Genomic DNA, 21,673 nt, shown 5'->3' with positions numbered 1-21,673 from the left:
CCCCCCACCTACCCCAGGGCAAAAAGTCAGGCAGTCAGAGGGAGGTAGGCAGGCCATTTTTGTTTCCTGAGTCATCCCAACAGGTGCTTGGGTGGTGATTCAACCCCTTTCCAGGTGAGAAAATTTAAACCCTCCTAACTACAGCCCCTAAACCTAGGTTTCTCCACCACAAAAGGTTTTATCTCCAAACCTTACAGTCAGGAGGAGGCAGGGAGCAAGGAACCCCAGGGTAACTCCTGAGGCTGAGAGGTCAGTGATGCAGCTGCTGGAGAAAAGGCCTGGATCCAGAGCAGAGAACCAGCAGGAATGAGGGCTGGACACCTACATCCCAGGGGCTGTCGTGAGGGAACCCTGCTCCCCACTCTGCCCAAGGCCCAGCCCAAGCCCCAGGCCTCAGGTAATCGGATTAAGCTGCCTGCCTTGGCTCTCAGCACTTAGCAGGAACAGGTCCAGCTTCAAGCAGTCCTACCAACACTGCTGTGACTCAGGGTATAGGAGTGGCCCAGCTCCCTCTACCAGCAAACCTGGGGGAGGGGAGAAGCAACAAGGCACAAGCCACACTCCTCTAGACCAGGCAGGTACCTGTACCTGGGGAATTTAGGAATGTCAGAAATTCCCACAAGTAGACCATCTCAGGAATGCTAAAGAAGCCAGGTATGGAGATACAGGAAAAAAGGGCCAGGGCAGGTCAGTCCTACAGAAACAGATGGGGCACACTGGGCACAAAGAAGGTGCAGGAACCAGAAAGCCATTTGGATTTTTTTTATTCTCTTTTTAAATACTGTACAGTGAAAAATAAATACGCCTTCTCATCCACCAGACAAGGTTGGTCCCCCCTCCCCTGGGGGACCTTGTCACCCCCCTTCATACACACCCCTGGTTCTACTCCAAAACCTTCCCCATGCCTCCCACCCACTTATACCCTTACTATCCCCGTCTTCCACAGTGATGAGGCCCCAGAAATGGGGGGTACAGGACGGGAGGAGGGATAGCAGGGGAGCCCCCCTGAACTGTCAAATCTGGGTGGGTCAAGGAGCACCCCGCACCAACAGGCGGAGAATGGGGGTGTTCAGAGAGAGATTGGGGCATTAGAGGATAAAGGCACATCCAGTCTGATGGGGAAGGAGAGAGGGCTCCCCTCACCCTGGGGGTAGGGTGGACAAGGGGGAGGGGGGTATGACCCTGTTACACACCCCTCCACTAGCTCCTGGAGGTTGGGGGGGACCCAAGCTGCTGTGCCACCCCCCTCCCCCCTAGATAAGAGCAGCTCCAGCGCAGGTCAGTCGGGCCTGTGAGGGCCATGGTGTTGGGCAGCAAGCGAGATGGAGAAGGGAGGGATGTGGGCTGGAGGGTTTATGAAACCCCATTCACCAAACCACCCAACTCCAGAGGGGCAGAGAGCTCCCCATTCTCTGAGGGGCCCTTAGGAAGCTTGCTGACAGAGTCACCCTGAGAGGGAAGTGGGAAAGAAAATGGAGAGGAAGAAAAGAAAATGATCAGTAGAAATTCAGGTAATGACATTCCCTATCACCTAGGTGCTCTAAGGCATCTGGTCATCCAGGGGTTAGTCCCCTGATGTGACTAGTCACTTTTACTGGAATCCAGAAAATATGAACCAAACTTTCCTTTCTCTTCTATTCAGACTTTCCACTATTCTAAATGCAGTCTAAAACTCCATCGGACATGCCCTCTCTGCAATTTCATAAGAGATTTCTTTGGGAATTTTCTTACGTCCCCTGCCCCAGAATAACAAAAAAGGCGTTGAGGTAAACTACATATTGCTTTCCTACCTTCTGTCCTGAAAGAGAGTCCTCTGAAGGTTTAGTGCGTTCTAGGGGTGGCCGCTGGCGGCTCTGAGACTCTGCTCGGGAGATATAGTCAGCCACAGTCACTGGAAAAGGCAGAGGACCAAGAGTTTCAGAAGGAACCCAGGTATCCAGCCCCTAGACACTCACTGAACCCCAACCCCTAGTTTTCACAGGATAGGAAGCATCCTGTTCTCTGAGGAAGGACGCTGACATCCAGTGTTAGCTGACCTGGTTGACGGTCTCCACTGATAGAACCATCAGTCCGATTACCACGGTTACGGCGGCGGCGGCTCCGATTACGACGCTGGGGTCTTGACTCATCTTCTGTGGGGCAGGGAAAAACGAGAGCTGTGCATCAATCTCCCATCCCTCAATTCTTGCCCAACTCTAATTTTTCAGACCCAGGTACACCCTTTACCCAGGCCATTCTCTGTCATGCTGGGCCCGTCAGATTCCAGGCCTCCGTCCATGACAGTTCTGTCTTCATCAGTGCGGCGGCGGCGGGAGCGACGACGCCTGGCACTTGCTGGGGGGGGTTCCCCAGGCTCTGAATCAACTGGGGGCTCTGGTTCAGACGTGTCCAGTAGGCTGTAGGGATTACTGTCTGGATCCTTCAGCACTGGTCAGAGGAAGAAGAGGAGGTGGGAGTCAGGTGTCCATCATCTTTCCTTTTACCCCACATTTATGAACCCAGCTGTCTGCTTCTGGTACCTGAGCTAATAGATGAAGAGTTGTATCTTGAGGTGGGCCGGGGGGCAGGTGGGGGTCCCCTACCCCGGCCCCCAATCGGCCGCCTACGGCTTTCTTCCCCCCGAGTCGGGGGATCCCGGTCGCCAGGCCCAGCTCGGTTGGGCTCCTCCCTCTTCTCTGACTCGGTCTCAGAAGCTGTGGATGGGTCTGAGCTGGGGCCTGAAGAACACAGTGAGGGTCAATCAGAGTCTCTCACCCTACCCCAGGATCCATCACAGCCCCCGAACTGGAAGACTCTCCCCTTCACTCCTAAGTCCCCCCCCCAATCACTTCTTCATCAACTACATCACCCTTTCCACAGTCTTCCACCCAGACCTCTGCCTCCCACACACCACACCACTGCTCGCCTCCCCTTTCCACAGCTCTCACCATAGGCAGGACCACCTGTCCTCCGGCCCCGGCCGCGGCCCCCATAGCTGCCCCCATAGGTTCGCGTGGTGTGGAGGGAGGAGGAGGAGCTCTCATCAGTGGTATATCCAGCCTTGTCACTGCCACCGCTGCCCCGCCCACTCCCAGGAGGACGGAAGCCCAGCCCAATCTGCCGAAGCTGTTCATCAATTTGCAGCCTCTCCAAGCGAAGCTGCTCCACCTCCTGGTGGGGCAGAAGATGGAGAAAGACATGCAAGGAGGAATAAATATAAGATCAATGAACAGTCTCTTTTCATGAGTCTCTGCCCTGACTGTCCCTACATATCTGAACTCTCAAGAATACAAGACTTAAAACAGAAAATTCTGGGATCCAACCCCACAGCCCCAGATTTCCACCCAATGGTTTCTATTCTACTCAGAGACACAAACTGGGAACCACCACTTTTAACTCTATCCAACAGCATTCTTAGTCCCCTTGTACACGTGGATCTTTCCTATTTCAGGCTTTCAGCGTGGGTACCTGCAGGTAGGAGAGGTGATATTCCAGCAGAGCCTGAGCATTGCTGATATTCTCTCGGGTGCCAACAAATATGAAAGGAACCATTCCCTGGAAAGCAGAGGGAAGGACAGATGGATTAGAAAAAGTCAAAGGAAGTATTAGGCCCACCCTTTCTCCTACAGAAGCCCACCCAAATGGGATCTTTCTGGTTTCTACATCTACCAGGGGAAACCAAAGTGACCATGCCCCAACCCCTAGGAATCCCAGCCCTCAGAAAATGGCTTGGAGAATAAGCCCATCTACTTCTGGAAACCAATCTCTAGGTGTTTATGTCTCATACCTCCTCCCTGGGGTTCTTCTTATCATTGTCACCTTCTACTCGAACCCTCACCACACCAGATTTATCCACAATCTCCTGGATCACTTTCCCATTCTTTCCAATCACTTTGCCTGAATGGGTAAAGGAGGAATTAGGCCTTTTAGAAGAAAGAGAGAAGAGTAAAAACAGACAAGATAAACAGTCTTCCAGCTTCTATATAAGGATTCTGTTAAATGAGTCTCCTGCCTCCAGGCTTCTGATGTGTTCTCACAGGACAAAATATTACAGTCCCTAGAAATTTGTTCTCCCATTTTTGTCACTCCTACTTCAGACTCTGTCCTTATGAAAATGGAAGTTTGCAGGGAGGTGTCAAGCCCAGAATCACTTTAGAGAATCTCACATCTGCCCCCCAACTGTATTCTCCTATATACATACACATCCTCAACTCACCAACCAGGTTCCTGGGCACTTGCACAGAGTCCTCAGAAAACTCAAGGTAGCTCCGGGCCTGTCGGCATGCCTCGGGAGTCTAAGAGAAGAGGAGTGGGGAGTCATTAATAAAACAAAAGGACCTGGATCTTAAATAGTGATCTTCCTGCCACTCTGTCTTTGGGAAAACGTGCTACCACCAAAGTCAGGGAGGGAGGCCAACATGACAGATTTCCTTCCTACTTTATACTCTCTTCTCTCTACCCCTAAGAGACCTAGACAACAGTTATCTTTTGCTGACCTCCCCATAGATGCGGAAAGTGCAGGTCTCTTCACCCAATTCAATGGCAGTCACACCAGGTACTTTCCGGGCCTGCTGGATGTTGGCACCATGAGTCCCGATTGCCAGTCCCATCAGGTCCTCTCGCACTGTGAACTCCTCTTGGAAAGCTGCCGCCAGCTGCTTACTTGTCTGAAAGAAAAAGGCACTGGACTGGAGGAATCATGGTGGTGAAATCTCAGAACACTGTCCCAGGTACCTGATGTGTAACTTCAAGAAGAAAAAAATGTGTGAAAGAAAGCCAGAACTACCTGGCTGACCTAGAGTCTGATGACCACTATGACCCGTGTGAAGAGTTCAGGAACTTTTCTCTCCAACCTTCCAAATACCAATGGCTTGGAGGGGAGAGGAGGAAATGAGGTAGAGTTTGGGCTGGCAGCCACCAAAGCTCCAGATTTGGCTTTAATACAATCTGGTTGTGTGATCCCAAACAAAACACACTCTCTGTGCCTCTGTTCTGTCAGGTGCTAAATGATGACACCTGACCTACCCCATCCCAGGCTATCAAGAGGATTAAATAAGGTTGGTGCGGAAGAAAAAACTTTTCACAAGGCAAATGCAAGTGTAAGGAATTATTTACCTTTATCAAACTAATATCAACTCCCAAAATAAAACCCGAAAAGTTGAGTAGAAAGCAAGGAGTTAAGAAAAGCATATAAGGAAGTTACAGAACCCCATACCACCACTGTTTCTCAACCAGTCCTTAGAGGGATACCTGAGTACAAGAGCAGGAAAAGGGAAAGGTTCTCGAAAAGTGAGTCCTAGGTAGGAAGCATTAAATAGGAAAATTATCTGAAAGGGGACACTGCCAGATCGCAATTCACTACTTTCTACTTCCAAGATGGATGGGGCTGAGCTAGGCAAGAAGAAAAAGCTGGAAAAAGGAACTATGTTGAGTGTTCAAAATAACTGAGGGAGGGAGGGGAGAGGATCTAGAATGATTTACAAATGTCTTCTAGAGAAATTTGCCAAGAGTTTTCTTTCTTAAACTGCATGATGGGTACAAAGGTGACTTGTACCCAACTTGTACCCATATCCCTATTCTTAAAACTTTGCATCTGTGGTTACTTTAGTTCTCTGGGATTCTTTACTACACAGATCAATACAGCCAAGTCGTAGGAGAGAATACTCTACATCACCAAGAAATCTGCTTGTTGGGAACTGGAGCAGATTATCTGGGAGTAATGGTGAATTTTTAACTGCCAGTGCCCTGAATAGCATCCCTGGAGAAGTGAGAGATTACCATGGTTCAGAATTTGCACAGGCTCCCAAAAAGATCAGTTCACTTAAAAAGGAACTGGATGTTCAAATACACACACATACACACACACCCTACTCATTTAGAATGGTATAATACCTACAGAAATCTGACCATCATAAGATGTCAGAACTCAGAAAGATCTTGTAGAGACATTCTAGTTTAACTAGCTCATTGTCACAGATAAAGAAGAGAAAGTTCAGTGAAATCAGATTATTTGCCAAGGTCAATTATTTGATAAAGAAAGATTTAGGATTTCAAGTTCAGTGGTCTTTCCAATGTATAAATGATTCTCAAATATATCCACAAAGCGGCTTGGTTCCCAGAGGTAATTTGGGGGAGGCTAGTGGAGGTAAGAGCCACACCTTCTTCCACTTTTAGACAGAGCTGCTCTGACTGATCCGTTTTATGCATTGTGCTTTCAAGTAAAATTTCACTTGATCAAAGGGTCCTACAGCTAAAAAAAAAAAAAAGTGTATACTAAAACATGATGGAGCTCTGCCATCTGGAGTCGAGGAGTCTGGAATAAAATAGCAGACCTAGGTTTAATGGCCCACAAAGATCTTAACCCCTTTGTTCTGTAAAGACAAGAGCATGGGTAGAGGATGGGGTAGGAGGGAAGGAGGACAATTCTATTCAGCAGTAAAAAGTGGACCCAAAACTTACCTCTAGGTGCTTGGTAGCTTCTTCATTGCGGGACATGAGTAACAGTTTGGTGCGCAGGCTTCGGAAATGCATGTCACCCAGCAGGGATGCCCGTTTCACAGGGGCTTCTGTGGTTGACTGGGATGAAACCAATGGAAAAGTCATTAAAACTGATAGACTATTTATTGGAGAAGAGCCAGGAACTAGGAATCAGGATGCCTGAGTGTCTGGAAAAGGGTGGGAGTTAAGAAACATAACTGAGGAAAATAATTGTCAGTTTCACAAGGGCCTAACTAGGTGCCTAAGGGAAGTGATTTTAAGCAGCAAGCACAGACAACAATCATACTGTCTGTTTTTGAGAGCCCAAATACACAAGGGAAGGTCCCCAGCCCAGACTGCAACATGATGGTCAGGTTAAAAAATAATTAAGGTCATACATGAGGAAAATTAAGGAAAGGCAGGGCTGACCTGAGTCTACAGGGGTCAGGAGCAATAAAGTCCTCTTTGACAAATAAATATAAGCACATTTTAGCTCCTCCCTTCCTGCAAAGTAGTTAACAGGAGACAAGGGTTTAGGTGAAATTCAGGCAGAATACACTCACCGGGGCGGAGGGTGTGGTTCAGTGGAAAAGTGCCTGCATAGCATGCACGAGGTCCTGAGTTCAATTCTCAGTACCTCCGTTAAAAATAAATAAATGAACTTAATTACCTCCTCCCCCCCTAAAAAAGCCCATGTGTAAACTCACCAGAATGAAGAGCTCACTATTTGTGAAGTTGAGAAAGATGCAGTTTGCTCCCAATGCTTTCTTGAACTCTTTATGGACATTTTCATTGGAGCAGCTGCAAAGAAAGAGAACAGTGCTCAGAGGGCAGCTGAAGATTCAGGGGAGAGACAGACTGAGAAAAATAAGAAAAGTGGAAGGACTACAGTAAAAGAACAGGGATGAGGAAACAGAGGAACTGGGAGCAAAAAGGACTCTAGAGGGCTAAGGGAACAGCACAGTACACTGAACCTGGGAGCGGGGCCTGGGAGAAACGGGTAGAAATGAGGTCGGGAGGACAACTCCCGACATCCCAAACACTCACGCCTCTCTCAGATCCTCAGGCACAGCCATGGTAACCTTGAAGAAGCTGCCTTTGGTTGCAAGGGGATTGGGGTTAACTGGCCGAAGCCGTTCCAGGGTGACAATCTCATTGTAAGTGGCATCACAGGCAGCATATTCAATGACATAGAACTGGCAGAAGGAAAAAAAGGAGAAGCTGTGGATGACTTGAGCTTCTATCTCCCGCCTTTCTATGACTAAAATGTGTTTCAGTTCTCCAAAGGCCTTCACAATCACTCACATCTCCCTTCATCATCCGCACCCGGGCCAGCCACCAGCCACAAGGTTCTTGTTCATTGGCTCGAGAATAAACCTGAGAAGTTGAAAATAAAAGAGATATTGAGGACCATCCAAAAACATCAAGAATGGAATAAGCACTAAGACACCTGGGAAGTATCCTAAGCCAAGATTTAAAAAAGTGGGGAAGAGCTGTTAAATAAAATCAGAGGGCACTGGATTTTAGATACTATCATCATAAATGGAAGAAAAGTGAATCCCTGAAACTGGGAAGCTCCCTGAGAGTCTGGATGATCACAACAGTGATGGACAGAGAACTGCTGCATTTCACTCTTCCACAGGCTGCCTGGATGAAGGGAGTAACTTAGCTTGGGAAGGAAGGACAGTGAACCAACCAGTGAGGAGCCTAGGATGCTGGTATAACGGTAAGGGAGATGCAGACTCCTGGGAAACGTGACATTTATAAAGGGTGGACTCCATGCCCTTACCTCCACCTCATCCCCTTCTGTGATCTCCTTATTATAGTCAGCTGGAGGTGGGAGCCGGACATCCCCAAAAGGAATCTGTCTCTCACTCTGCCAGCTGCAAGGGAAACAGTGATATGAAAGCTATTCAGCTTATGTGGTTGCCCATTTCTTCAGGAAGAGGTTACTTTCTCTACTGGGCATTTTCTCCCTTCCCTGGTGATTAGAAGCTAAACCCCAGGCCCTGCTCCATAGTGGTGTCATCTATCTCTTGCTTGCATCTAAATACTGGATCAAATGTCCCCTACCCGCACCAAATTTCAGCCCTTTCCTCTCCTGGGATCCCACCCAAACCCCTGTCTCTCCCCGACCTATTACATGCCTCATGAGACTCAGCCGCCCCCTCTTCTCCACTCTCCTTCTAGGACCTAGTCTGCTGGATTCTCTATTCCCAAGGTCTTACTTGTTTTCAAAGAAGATGGTGACAGAGTCTTCATGGACATCCTTCACAAAGCCCTAGAATGGATTTTAGAACAAAGTAAAAAAAAAGAAAGTGACAATTTACCACCACCGCAGCCATCAAGGGAACAGAGACTTCTGGAGGGCCTTAAATACTCTTGAGTTTTAGATGGGGACACAAGCAATCTCAAAACAGCCAGACAAAGCTGTACTGGGGAAAGAAAACCAATGTTGAGGTAGCAAGAAAGGAAATATTTATTGGCTTGGAAAGGGATGTGGCAAAATCCTGAAATGAGATAGAAATTAAGTTGAAGGGAGAAACATCACCTGCATCAGAATAGCCTGGAAACTAGTGGTCTCCTATGGCTCCCACAGGGACCTCCCTATCTGTCTGCCTCCTGCTGTGCTGAGCAGCTTGCCAGAGTTCAATTAAAATACCAACAACATTCAGCAAAGCTAAGAATATCCCATGAGACAGTGTGAGACTGTCCTGGAGCACCTAGAGGACATCAGGATCTGCCAAGACAGAAAAGGGTCTGGCTTCTTAATACAGCAAGAGCCCTGAGCAAACATGGTGCCGGGGTGCCTGGTCCTAAGAAAATAATCAGAACACTGGAGAAGTTCAAAACTTCGAACACAATTCACAGAAGGAAAAATTGGGATTTAAAAGATGTGAGATTTCTAAATGTTAGACTAGGATACTGCTGAGATTTCGGAAAGGAAAATAAAATTTGTGGAAGACCCCAATCTTGAGATCTTGACAAAGAGGAACAGGGAAGATTAAATAGCTGGTCTACCTATTTCCTACATCCTCACTGAGGAAGCCAAAGCTATGTGTTCAATCCTTTGCTCCCAATTTTTCTATCTTCTCTCGCTATTTTTGACATATTCAAAATCAGGGGTTGCTAAGTTTGATAAAGTCCAATTTATCAATTTGTCTGTTTGTAACTGAGCTTTTGGTTTCCTTTCTAAGAAATCCAAAGCCACAAAGGTTTTCCCCTATGTCTTCTAGCAATCTTATAGTTTTAATTTTACATTTAGGTCTGTGATCCATTTTGAGTTGAATTTTGTATATGGTGCAAGATATGATCAAAGTTAATTTTTACCTATGGATATCCAGTTCTTTCAGCACCATTTGTTGAAAGACTATCCTTTCTCTACTGAATTACCTTCCACTTCTGTCAAAAATCAGAAAATACAAATTAATGTATAACAGAAAGCAGGTTGGTGGTTGGCAGTTGGCAGAAGACTTTTGGGAGGGATAGAAATGTTCATTATCTTGATTATGGTTTGTTTTATATATATGTCAAAACTTAACAAATTGTACACTTTAAATATGTGTACTTCACTATATATCAATTATGCCTCATTAAAGCTTTAAAAAAATTTAGTGGTTTCAAAAAGCTAACATACAGGAACTATTCCTGAGCTTTGCAAGTAGGAACAAAATATGAGCTTAGGAGAGAAAACACCAAAAACGTATACTTGTGTCACTCCCACCTCAGAGAACTAGTCAATCATAAACACTACATTGCTGTTTCCTTACGGTGGGAAAATCTAAAAAATCTCACTCTTGATACAGATCTTGCTATGGAGTCTTACTACTTAGAGCCTTACTACTCCCCAAGGCATTAACACTCCTGCCTGGCCCCTTCATGCTTTAGCTTTCTCAGCCATTCCCTTCCTCGGAAATGTTTTTCCCACTCTTCATTCAGCTCCATCAATACCCATTCCTACTATTCTCCATTCAAGTCTTCTGAGGCATCTACTCCCCACTATTTGCCTAAGTCCCTCCTCCCTTTTGGGTTCTTCCCTTAGTTCCTTCCTCCCCTCCTTTTTTTTCTTTAGCTCTTTTCTCAGTGTCCTCTTCCCCTCCTCCCACAACCACTATCATCTCTCTTGCCTCTTCTTTTCACCATTTATAAGGGTCTGTCTGAATTTCTATAAACATTTCAACCAGCCTCTTCAGCTGACTTTATCCAACTCACTATACAAAATGTCTATCTCTAAGCTTTAGAAACAGTTTATCAACAGAGAGTTAGCTATTTTCAAAACATTTCAGGGATGAAATAAAACACAGTGGAAGACACAGAAGGAGAAAAGAATCACTTGCCTGCCTCTTTGGTGAACAGATTCCCACTCCTAGGTATATATACACATTCACAAAGGATATGCCTAAAGCTCCAATCCAATCCTCCTCCAACGTGTCAAGGTTGGACCTCAGGGAGAGGCAGCAATACTACCTGGTTTTTCTAGCTACCATGATCCCAAAGCAGAAATTCAAAGCTCAGAATGGAGTTTTCCCTCACATTACTCAGCAGTACAATGAAGCGTCACTCATACTTCTAGGGTCCTTTTCCTTCAGATTCTCCAAAACAAGCTTTCTCCTCAACTTCATATTCCAATTCAGTCTCTGCTCCTTAATTCCACCCACACCACCCCAGTTTTTTTCCTCCAAAGATACCAGTGATAGAAAGAGAGCTCCCAGTTCTGCTCAGTCCATGATCATTGGGAAGTTAAGCAGATGAAGGCAAGAGCAGTTGAATAAATCTCTAGAAAGCTACCTACATCCAAAGGATAACTCAATTCAGTGGCCATGGTATATAGGATTTTGGCTTATAGGGCCTAGGACTGGAGAGAGGAAGAGACAGCCTTAGTTTCCTAAGTACTTTAGTTTCCTCAAATTACAAGACATAAAATTAGTTCCCACCTTCAACCTATCTTCTAGTCCTGGACTCTCAAAATAAAGGAAGGAGTTCTAGGAGAAAAGCAGGAAAGGGTCTGGATAAAAACCACATGTTGAAGCTGAGGATGCCATATTCTTTAACAAAAGAACAGGAATTAGGATATCCAGGTAAGGTCTGGAGAGCTGGATAACTGTGTCCTGGAAGTTGAACAGATACTTCATTTAGGAGAGTACAATTTAAAGAATAAAACACATTAAGTTCTGACAGAAAAGAAAGAACTGATGGGATAGCTACTAGATAACTTAGACCCCAGATCTGACATTTGCAGTTCTACCCTGGAAGATCAACAACAGGACCCAATTCTGAGAGGGATGAAAGGAACCTTCCCAAATTTATAGTTCTGGAAGCAATGTAAACACTCCTTGACCCACACTGAAGTTTGCTGAGTCATGAATATTAAATCAGTAGCAAGGTCAGATTGGGTAAGTATCTATATGGCACTGAAAGCTGAAGAAAGATTAGTCTGAATTTAAGGACTGATCGTTATTTTCAACTGAGGCATGGGGCAGAAAATGCTAAAGTGACCAGAACACAAAATCCACATTACCTGGCTTTCAGCTCAACTCCAAACTTTACTCTCTGATTTAAAGCATCCCATCCCCAATTCACTCAATCAAGTATATCACTGCCACAGCCCACAGGAGAAAAGGGAAAGATTCAGTCTTTGTTAGACACTCATATGTGGAAAGGGAAATTTCCCTTCCCAGCCGGCGTACACCGTTAATTTGAACTGGATACCAATCTTTCCCAGCTGTGCTTGGCTTCCCTGCTTCCTAGAACAAAAGCAAACATCATATCTTGATCTCAGACTCAATTTAAGAATCACTTTTCTTGGGGGTGGGAAGGATCTAGATGAAGGACAAGATACTGTGGGAAATTAGGCTAAACTCTTATGAGGAAAGGTATTTCAACAAAGGTAATGCAAGTCTGGGGAAAAGGGATTTAAGAGACAAATGTACTCTATCAGAACCAGAAAGGAATTAAAAGAGACTCTGCCAAAGAAAACAGAAATGCTATGGAAGCAGCTAGAAGAAAAAAGTCTCATGAGTTAGGAAAGTATGCACAAAAAAATGACAGACGGGATCAGCTGGGAGCTTCCTTCTCCCATCTCAGCTGGGTAATAGAATAAGGCCGTTTCCGGGGATTACACAGGAATACAGAAATATTAGGACAAAAAGGCAAAGACTTAAACTGAGAGGATAAGATCGATGTGGGTACCCACAGGCACTGAATATAAAGAAATCTGGTGAGGGAAGTAAGGCAGAAATGAATAGGCATTTAGAGTGGGTAAAAAATCACTATACTGAATTTATCATTTGAAGCTGGGGCAGAAACCTTCTACTCCAAGGACAAATATGAGACCCTTTCTAGTTACAGTTATAGCAAGATATGCTTCACAGGGAAGGAGATGGAGAAAGTCATTTCCAAGGGCACTAAGGCGAACAGGTCTACTATGGGAGGCTTGAGGGGAAGTGGAGGAAAGGGGCCTCTTCTCACAAGTGATGTTATGAGAAAATATCTCTGCTCTTGCTCCTTAGGATAAAACAAGAGAATGAGACAGAAATTAGGAAAGTCTCTGAGACAATTTCAGGCATAAAGTCCAAAGAGTTCAAAGTAACAACAGTCACATAAAGAAAAATTCCTGAGAGACAAGAGGGGTCTCCCTCTGGCTTAATCTAAATTTAGTGTCCTAAAAAATAGCTTCAGAACAGATAAAGAAGGCAATAAAAGTAGTTCTAAAAAACCAAATCCTGGGCAAGGAGGGAGCTGAAGTAAACAAGGATCTTTTAAAGATAGTCCCCTTCTTCTTAAAAAAAAAAGAAAAAGAAAAAAAAAGCCTATCGGATTCCCAAATTGGGCAGCCTGGTCAAAAGTCTTCTAGAAGTGGATATCTTTTAAGATAAACATAGGGAATCCTAATGAGATCCCCTTTTAGAGATCACAATATGAAGCTTACACTCCTCAAGATGAAGAAAGTATGTGAATGATCTAAATGTATCTGAGGTCAAAGTGAGATGATAAATACAAAACCATCCCTGGGTAGAATGGTAGACTAGCTAGTCTTGGGATAAAGGGGTGGGGTAAGAGACTTGTGAAAAGATGCCACCTTATGGCTAGGAGGTAACTTGACTGGTACAGCCCAGAGTTCCTGAGGTCAAAAACACGAAATGTCATAAACAGACTTCGACCGTTTCTCCTTGGGTTAGAAACAGAAATACAAGATGAAAGTGGGGTGAGTCTTTCCGAGCCAGCAGGCAGAGGCCTCTCGGAGAAAGATGAAAGGATCTAATATGGGACGGCCTTCCCAAGGGGTTAACAGGGGAGAATAAAGAGAATTCTCCATGTGCGTGGACTGTAGGGAAGATGTGATTAAGGTCTAAGGTAAGTCTTCCACTAGGAAACAGGAAAAGTCAATGACACGCTGGGTAAATGGGGTCTCTTCTGGGGTGTTGGGGTGGGGGGCGCTGATCCAAGCACAATAATGCCCTGATATTCATGCTCTCTGAGATGCGGGTAAAAGCAGGTATAATTAAAGGGGCCAAAAATAAGAGGAAAGGGTTAACTTCCAGAGGTCTCCTCAGGAGGGCCGCGGGTGGGAGCGTTAGTCTAAGGTTCTAAGGGTCAGGACTTAGCTCCAGAACCTCGATCCCGCCCCACTCTCTGCTCTGGCTGGAGGGAAGTGGCTGAAGACCGTGTCCCCGGCCAGCGCGCCGCCTCACCTTGTAGAAGGCCCCGTTGGAGCCGCGCACCTCGACGGGCAGTCCCGGCTCCACATCCCCCCCCGAGGCCAGGCCGCCCATGGCGCCGCCACCGCCTCCGACTCCCCCGGCGGCGGCTGCAGCAGCGCTCTGAGTGCGGGCCGGGCCAGGTCCCCGGCGTCTCCCCGGAGGAGGAGCCGGAGGGGGAGCCGCGGGGGGCGGGAGCCGGGCCGGCCCCACGGCGGCCCTGCCACAGCCAACGAGCAGGGGGCCGGGGCCGGGCCGCTCCCCGTCCGCCGCCGCCGCCTTGGTCTCCGCCACCGTGAGGGAAACGGCCGCCGCCGCCGCTGCCTTCGTCACCTCAGCTTCCGCCCGCCGCCGCCCCCGCTGCTGCCTCAGTCCCGGGACCCGCTGCTGCCGCTGCCGCTCCACGGCCTCCACCTCCCCCTGCCGCCACCGCCTACTGCGCAGGCGCACCGAGCACCCGCCCGCCGCGCGCGGGTCCCAAGGGCCACTGCGCAGGCGTCGAAGCTGGCGACCCAGCTCGCGCTCGCCAGCGCATCAGGGCTTCTACACTCCTCTTCACTCTCTCACGCCCTCTCCTGGTCGCTTTTTTGCGCTTGCGCAGAATGAGACTGGCGCTCTTTCTTCGCCACCCCACCACTCCACCGTCCCCATCTCTTCCTTTCCCCGCCCCACAACACTGAGAGCTAACCAATCATGGGGAGGGAGGGGCCAAGCTCACTCAGTCGGATTGGGTTTCTGCTGCTCCTGGTCAGACCACACCCACTTCACCCTGAGAGCTCCACCAGGCTTGGGCAAGTTAGGGATGGGCATGCGCCTGAATGATTGCTTGGTCACTTTCCCCACCTTTGTCTTCCTTGATGCGCACGCTCCAAAGAAAAAAAAGAGGAGTCAAAAGGAAAAAGGAGGGGCTGGTGCGCATGCGCTGAGCTTTAATGTCTACAGTCCCGTATAGGCTCTTTTGATCATCTGTAACTCTTGTGAGAGGTTTACGAGTCATGTTCTTGCCTTGAGAAGATTCTGATCATGCGTATATTGAAAGGTTAAAAAAGAATGTCAAGGCAGTACCAAAAGGCAAATGCAACTTAGATTAGCACAAGATTTGATATCTAAATGCTGAGAAAATTCAAAATAGGAAAAATTACTATGGAAAAAGGATAGCAGATGGAAAACTTAGGATTCTTAAACTAAAATAATTAAGAAGTTTAGGTATAAGTGAATAAAATCGTACACAGATTAGAATCATGTGTTGTGCAGTTAATCATTTAGCAAATATTTAGCCCTCACTCTGTTCCAATCACTATAAGTGGTAAGGATACAAAGGCAAGATGTGGGCCCAAAGACAAGACTTTCACAATGTGTTGGGGAAGGGACAGACAATTAAACACATTTAAACAAACAAGTCAACAAATAAGTGCATGGCTTTAAATTGAAGACAGAAATAAGAACTAGGCATAGAGGGAAATCCAGGGAGGCAAACAATGGTCAATTGTTCTTCAGAGTTATCCAGGAAGACCTCTGCAGGGGAGGTGGTGCAAACTGAGATTTGAGGTATGAGTAGGAGTTTGCTAGAGGAAAAGTGCAGTAAGAGTATTCTTGAGAGAACAGAGTACAACGGTGCAAAGGAGCAGAAAGAGTTTGTCCTTTGGGGAACCACAACTAGTTTAAACAGCATTTGGCTTTAAGTAGGGAAGCTGAATTGTGAAGGACTTACAAATCAGAATAAGGAAAATGGCCTTCACTTTATCAATACTGAAGAGCCATTGAAAGATTTTAAACAGTAGTATAAAGTGATAGGATTTACAGTTTACAACGGTGGAGAATAGATTCAAGAGTAAGGACATTCCCTAAGGTGGTGAGACCTATGAGGAGCAGGTGATACTGAGGACATTTCAGACAGGGTAATGACATGTGCAGAAGGCTCAGAAAGGAGTGTACGGCGCATCTGAGGTACTGAAAAGAGTCAAACGTGGTCAGAACTTGAAGAGGAACCATGGCTGGAATAATATTTCAGATAACGGAGGTTTGGGCCAGAGCCTGGAGGGACTGACCAGAAGCTTGGAGTGCTGAAAGCAGTGGCAGGATTTTCAGTAGACTTGCCTTTAGATGAGATTACTCTAGCTGGACTATAAACAGTGTGCAAACAGAATGTCCCAGCTCACCTTAGGACTTCTAAATACACAGACTAGGCAGGAGACAGATTGATGGCTGGACGGTTAGATAGATACTAAAAATGGGGATTAAACGAAAGTTTACAGATTGAATGTTGAGACTTGCCCCAGACTCCCTCTTCACCCAGCTCTGAGATTACCTACAGCCTGTCTTATACCCTGCAAGTGGGAGTCTGGAAGTCTTCTCTGGGAAATCTGACCAGACAAGGAAAAAGATCTAATGGTATTGATACCAGTGGTTCCTCAAGGAAAGGGCCTCTTGGATCACCCTATAGTGAAGATCACAGTCAACATGCCTCCCTACCTCTCACATAGATGCACACAGAACTTCCAAGCAGTACCTTAGTGTACCTCAATTTTAAATATGAGCAGACAATTGAGGATTACCAGTCACTTGAGGAAAGCTTCTAAAATGAAAGACAAAGGCCAAAACAAATAGAGAAAGAAAGAAAGAAAGAAAAAGTTGTAGCAGAAATACAGATTACACAATGGAAAAAAACATTTTAAAAAAATCACAAATATTCTCAGTTAAGAAAAGAATATATATCCATGAAATAAAACCAGAACTTTTTAAAATGCAGAGAATAAAAGAGAACTCTTAGAAATTAAAAACCTGAAAGCAGAAATAAAAATTCAATAGGAGGTATATAATATACAACATGATAGATATAATTAACACTGCTGTATGTTATATATGAAAATTGTTGCGTTCTCATCACAAGAAAATTTTTTTCTCTACTTCTTTAATTTTGTACTATATGAAATGATGGATGGTAACTAAAGTTATTGTGATAATCATTTTGCAATGTATGTAAATCAAATCATTATGCTGCATATCTTAAACTTATATAGTACTGAAATTATATCTTTTTAAAACTGAAAGAAAAATAGATAAAATTCATTAGTGGATAAAAAAATTCAATAGAAGGGTTGGAAAATAACATTAAAGAAATCTCCTGGAAGATAGAGGGGGAAAAAAAAGGAAAGAAAATAATTTTGAAAGTAAAAGACTAGTCCATGGAATTTAACATCTGAATAACAAAAGTTCCAGAAAGAGCTCATAGAGATAATGTAGGGGAGGAAATTACCCAAAAAATAATAATAAATTTTTTAAATGTTTCCATAACTGAAAGACATGAGTTTCCAGATTGCAAAAACCCACTAAGACCACACATTTGTATGTAAGATCTCAGGATGCTAAGATAAAGAAAAGATCTTGAAACTGTGGTTGGGGAAAGAGGGAAGGAAAATAAAAATAGGCTTCATACAAAGGATTCAGAATAAGATTTCAGACTTCTTATCAGCAATACCAGAAGCTAGAAGGCAATGGAGAAATGCCTTAAAAATTCTCAGGGTAAATTATTTCCAAACTAATATTTGCTACCCATCCACACTGTCAATTATGTACAACAGTAAAATAGACATTTTCAGATTTTTAAGATCCCAACAAATTTACCTCCCAGGCATCCTTTCTGAAGAAGCTTCATCAAAATAAACCAAGAAAGATGAGTACATAGGTTCTGGGAAACAGGCTATGAACCCAAGACAGAGGAAAAGGGAGTCCCGAGGATGGATGTGAAGGGAGATACCAACAGTGTTGCCTAAAGATCAGACTCTGTGCTGAAGCAGGTCTAAAGGCTCTGTGAGAAAGTTCTTCAAAATGAAATAAATAAAATTCCTTAGGTGTTTATGTATTCTGAGAAAAGACTGACACAACTAAGGGAGAATTGGGGGATAAAGAAGAGTATACAGAAAATTAAGGAAAATAAAGAAGACAAGACAAGTGTTGATTCCAAGGAAAACAAAAATGGTGCAAGAGAAGAAAAAAACAACCATCCACATGGCTCAACTGTAAAGAGCATTTGCATAATCATAACGAAACACAGATTCAACCAGAGTTATGATATAATATTGGAAGGATGGGAGGATGAGAAGTGCAGGTGGGGTGATGGGGAAGTTGGAAAAGAGAGTTAGCAGTGGAAGGTCCATATTCATGCCTGAAACAGAAACATCAAAAAGTAGCAATATTTGTATGCTATTTTGAGTTTGAGATATGAAGGTAAATTGAAAAAAAATAACAATTTAAAAACTCAATTGAAAGTGATTGACTTTGAAGAGTGAAGGGAATTGGGAGACTACTTCTTTCAATATATAGACCTTATAGAAATATTTGATTCTTTAAATAATATATTGTATATCTTTGATAAAAATAAATAAATAACCCAGTTACAGGAAGGAATTAGGGAGTCTGGGAGATCAGTTAAGAGGCTATGGCAACTTTCAAAGAGAGATGATAGCGGAAGTAGGGATAGGGATGTGGACAGATTTGACAGATATTTTAACTAAGTTTTCTCTATTTTCCCTTTAAAAACCCCTTACCCTAAATGCCCTTCCCTCTGTTCTCCCTGGAACGGAGAATGGCCAGACCCCAGGTGCTTATCATTCCATACCAGTCAGCCCCAACATCTAAGGCTCAAAAATTGGCATTACTCTGGAAGAATATGGGCCCCTGAACTGTTCTTTGACTAAATATTTTTTAATTTGAATCTTTTAAGATGGATTCTTCAACTCTCCATATGCCATAGATCCTGTTTCTTACAATTTACACATTTGTTACCTACTTTTCAGTGTCTAAATTATGACCATTTAACCAATGGTTCATCTACAAAAGGAATAATATGCCAGCATGGATGGCAGATGACAGATGAGTTTAATAGTATGGGAAGATTTTCTGATTTATTGTTAAATGAAAAAAACAGGTCACAAAAGAGTACAATCCCATAAACGCCAACACACTTAACTAGTTATATGTATACATTTACGCTGAAAAAAACTAAAGAATTGATACCAAAGGGTTAATAATTATGTAAGTAAGGCTATGGATTCTATACTTCAAATATTTCTTCAACAAACCTGTATTACTTGTGCAATAAAATGTTATGAAAGTGGGGAATTAGTTTGTTTCCCTTCTTACCTTCATGAGCCCTTAAAGTTTGTTCCAGTTTTGCAGAACCGAAAATAAAGGCTTTGTGACTTTTGAAAAAGAAAAATCACTAAATAGCTGAGCGGATTTTTTAAAGTCGGGGCAAGTAAAATGCCCTGTGCCCCTGAAAAGCCACCACTAGGTGGCAGCCTGCTCCATCTGTTGAGTCCGTGGGCTAGCCTCAGTCATGGATTCTGCACAGCCCAGTCCACACACTGTACGCCTTTGTCTGGGTCCCAAACGTGACCTACAAGCCTGATGTGAAAGATGGCCCCTTGCTCTTCTTTTCTCTATATTCTACAGGCCAGAGCGAAGACTCTAGTCCATTGAGAGCGAAAGTCATCTTAGGCCCACCTTTACCCCCAGGAGCAACATCCACTGACCAGAACACTGAGGAAGGGTTGTAAAGTGGCTGAAGCTTATCACATGCTCAATCTCTCCTCCCAACACCACATCAGCACATAGGAATTCTCATTTATTTTTCACCCTTAACAAGAAGGTGGGAAGGCCTTTTCCATGCTTCTGCTCTTTCCATTTGGGAATATTCACCCCCAATCCTCCTTCCTTCAGGAAGGCCTTTGTCGGTGGAGACTATCTCTGGGGTGATAGTCTCTAAGGAGTGCTTGAGCTGGTGGGCGTGGAGAAGCTGAGATAGAGATTCTCAAGGGATGGGATCACTTTCCTGCCAGCTCCCTCATTGCCTCTCCTTCAAAGCGAAAGGAGTGCCAGCCCTCAGCTTCCGTCAGATCTTGGGCTCCTAGGGCCTTGTACAAGTCCATGGCCCTCTTGTTCCAGTCCAGGACTGACAGGCGGAACTGGGAGCAGCCCTTATCTAGGGCCACCTGTGGGAGAAGACATCACTCACTTGCCTGGGGTCAAAAATGAAAAGGCTTCCTCACCCTCCATTCAACCCAGGTGCCCCCCATACAGCTTTGCTTTGCCAGGGCCCAGCTTGTAGCCCCACCCCTCTCCTCACCTCAGCCACCTTTTTGATTATTTTGGAGCCAATCCCGTGACCTAATGTGGGGAGAAAAATGCAAAAAGAGGGATTGTCTGAGTTGAAGGGGATCAGACAAGGTCATAGGCTAGGATTAAGGGGCAAGAAATAGCAATCTGGTCTATGGGTGGCTTTTCTCCCATCCCAGCCTCTGCCCAGTACCCCGATATTCGGGCTTCACGTAGATGTCTTCCAGATAAATGTTTCGTCCCTTCCATGTGCTGTAGATGAAGTAGTACAGCCCATAGCCCACCACACAGGGCCCTGAGAGAGCAAAAAGAGGAGTGAGGCCACAGACGCCTGGGGAGAGAACTTTGAGGCTGACTGGAGTTTTTTTGGGGGGGGCGGGGGGGGTAAGTAATTAGGTTTATTTACTTATTATGATAGAGGTACTGGGGATTGAACCCAGGACCACGCACTCTACCACTGAGCTATACCCTACCCCCAGGGCTGACTGAAGAAGTGACCTCTGAGGTCGGGGTAGTCTTACCCTGTGGCTCCCCGGGGGCAGGAAGAATCTCTGCTACCAAACAGTGATAAAAAGGATTCTCTCCAAAGCCATCTGCTCTCAGGGCTGCAGAGATCAGAGTTGTGACAGAGACAGAATGAAGGTCTAGGTGGGTCTGGTCTGGAGCTATTGCCTCGGGAACCCATCCCTCACTTCCACCCCAGCCTCCTTCAGGACCCAGGTGTTGGGCCCCTACCTTCTTCACTGATCTTCACCTGATCCGAGAGTTTCTCATATTCAGCGAGTTCCTGTGGCGTAGAGGTAGAGGCTAGATTAGGGCAAAAGGGCCCATCTGCTCCCTAAGTAGGGCCTCCAGTGCCAGCTCCTCACCCTGCTCCCACTCCCACCTCCCCGCCCCACTCCGGCCGTGCCGCTCTGCCCAGCTCTGGGACCCTGGTTTCAGACCCGCAGCCTTCACCCGAATCAGCCTCAGGATATTTCCACAGTCTCCCTCCTTGGCCTCTCGGATCAGCACGGAAGCCATCCCGATCCCCACCGTCTGAGACTGAAGTCCAGGGCCCTCACTTCCGTTCTGCAGGATCGAGCAAAGAGCAACTGGGACCCTTTAAGGGGCCTACAAATTCGGATCGCGGAAAGCCGCGGGAGCTGGGGGAGCGAGGCTGTGGGGACGCCGCGAGCTGGGAAGCCGAAGCCCAATTCCGGCTACAGCGGGGCCGAGAAAGTGGTCGGGCGAGTGCGCTTCATAGCCGAGTAGCCCCTAAATTCTGCCTCCGCCGGCGTTCAACCACCAGCCAATCAGCTTGCAGAGCAGGCATGTCCCCGCCCCCCGGTCCTACCCATCGAGGCCCGGTCTCGTGACCGCGCCCCTGGTCAGGGGTCAAGGCTGGACTGCCGAGGCTTCCT

General features: G+C 45.7%; 2 protein-coding genes across 5 annotated transcripts; both read right to left on the bottom strand.

Annotated features, from left to right (window-relative positions):
* Positions 1-747: 747 nt before the first annotated feature.
* On the bottom strand, positions 748-14,586 carry FXR2 (FMR1 autosomal homolog 2). Its single transcript, XM_010965922.3, has 17 exons — positions 14,148-14,586; positions 8,685-8,737; positions 8,246-8,339; positions 7,762-7,833; positions 7,504-7,652; positions 7,164-7,257; positions 6,439-6,555; positions 4,476-4,646; positions 4,196-4,274; positions 3,767-3,876; positions 3,448-3,534; positions 2,928-3,150; positions 2,520-2,717; positions 2,227-2,427; positions 2,037-2,132; positions 1,791-1,891; positions 748-1,449 (listed from the first exon to the last, which is right to left on the bottom strand). Exons 1-17 carry the CDS (start codon positions 14,226-14,228, stop codon positions 1,354-1,356), a joined length of 2,022 nt encoding a protein of 673 aa, XP_010964224.2. The 5' UTR covers positions 14,229-14,586; the 3' UTR covers positions 748-1,353.
* A 5,180-nt stretch (positions 14,587-19,766) lies between these two features.
* Positions 19,767-21,548, bottom strand: SAT2 (spermidine/spermine N1-acetyltransferase family member 2). 4 transcript variants are annotated; one of them, XM_045524795.2, is made up of 6 exons: positions 21,228-21,539; positions 21,006-21,057; positions 20,792-20,890; positions 20,464-20,565; positions 20,281-20,321; positions 19,767-20,146 (listed from the first exon to the last, which is right to left on the bottom strand). In XM_045524795.2, exons 1-6 carry the CDS (start codon positions 21,291-21,293, stop codon positions 19,979-19,981), a joined length of 528 nt encoding a protein of 175 aa, XP_045380751.1. In that variant the 5' UTR covers positions 21,294-21,539; the 3' UTR covers positions 19,767-19,978. The 4 variants fall into 4 exon arrangements, with proteins under 4 accessions (XP_045380751.1, XP_010964223.1, XP_045380752.1 ...); XM_010965921.3 differs by having other exon boundaries at positions 20,792-20,875; positions 21,228-21,534; XM_045524796.2 differs by lacking the exon at positions 20,464-20,565 and having other exon boundaries at positions 21,228-21,548.
* Between the last annotated feature and the right edge of the window lie 125 nt (positions 21,549-21,673).

Source organism: Camelus bactrianus, chromosome 16 (genome assembly GCF_048773025.1).
Source record: "Camelus bactrianus isolate YW-2024 breed Bactrian camel chromosome 16, ASM4877302v1, whole genome shotgun sequence".
In the NCBI taxonomy this organism is placed as follows: Eukaryota; Metazoa; Chordata; class Mammalia; order Artiodactyla; family Camelidae; genus Camelus; species Camelus bactrianus.
This window is presented reverse-complemented; position numbering and strand designations above follow the sequence as displayed.

Excerpts from the sequence above, each read along its gene's own strand:
- SAT2 (XM_045524795.2), bottom strand. The coding sequence starts at position 21,293 with ATGGCTTCCGTGCTGATCCGAGAGGCCAAGGAGGGAGACTGTGGAAAT. Across the intron at positions 21,058-21,227 it reads ATATCCTGAGGCTGATTCGG|GAACTCGCTGAATATGAGAA; the intron begins GTGAAGGCTGCG and ends TCTACGCCACAG. Across the intron at positions 20,891-21,005 it reads GGTGAAGATCAGTGAAGAAG|CTCTGATCTCTGCAGCCCTG; the intron begins GTAGGGGCCCAA and ends TCTCTGTCACAA.
- FXR2 (XM_010965922.3), bottom strand. The coding sequence starts at position 14,228 with ATGGGCGGCCTGGCCTCGGGGGGGGATGTGGAGCCGGGACTGCCCGTC. Across the intron at positions 8,738-14,147 it reads CCAACGGGGCCTTCTACAAG|GGCTTTGTGAAGGATGTCCA; the intron begins GTGAGGCGGCGC and ends AATCCATTCTAG. Across the intron at positions 6,556-7,163 it reads ATAGTGAGCTCTTCATTCTG|TCAACCACAGAAGCCCCTGT; the intron begins GTGAGTTTACAC and ends GTTTCATCCCAG.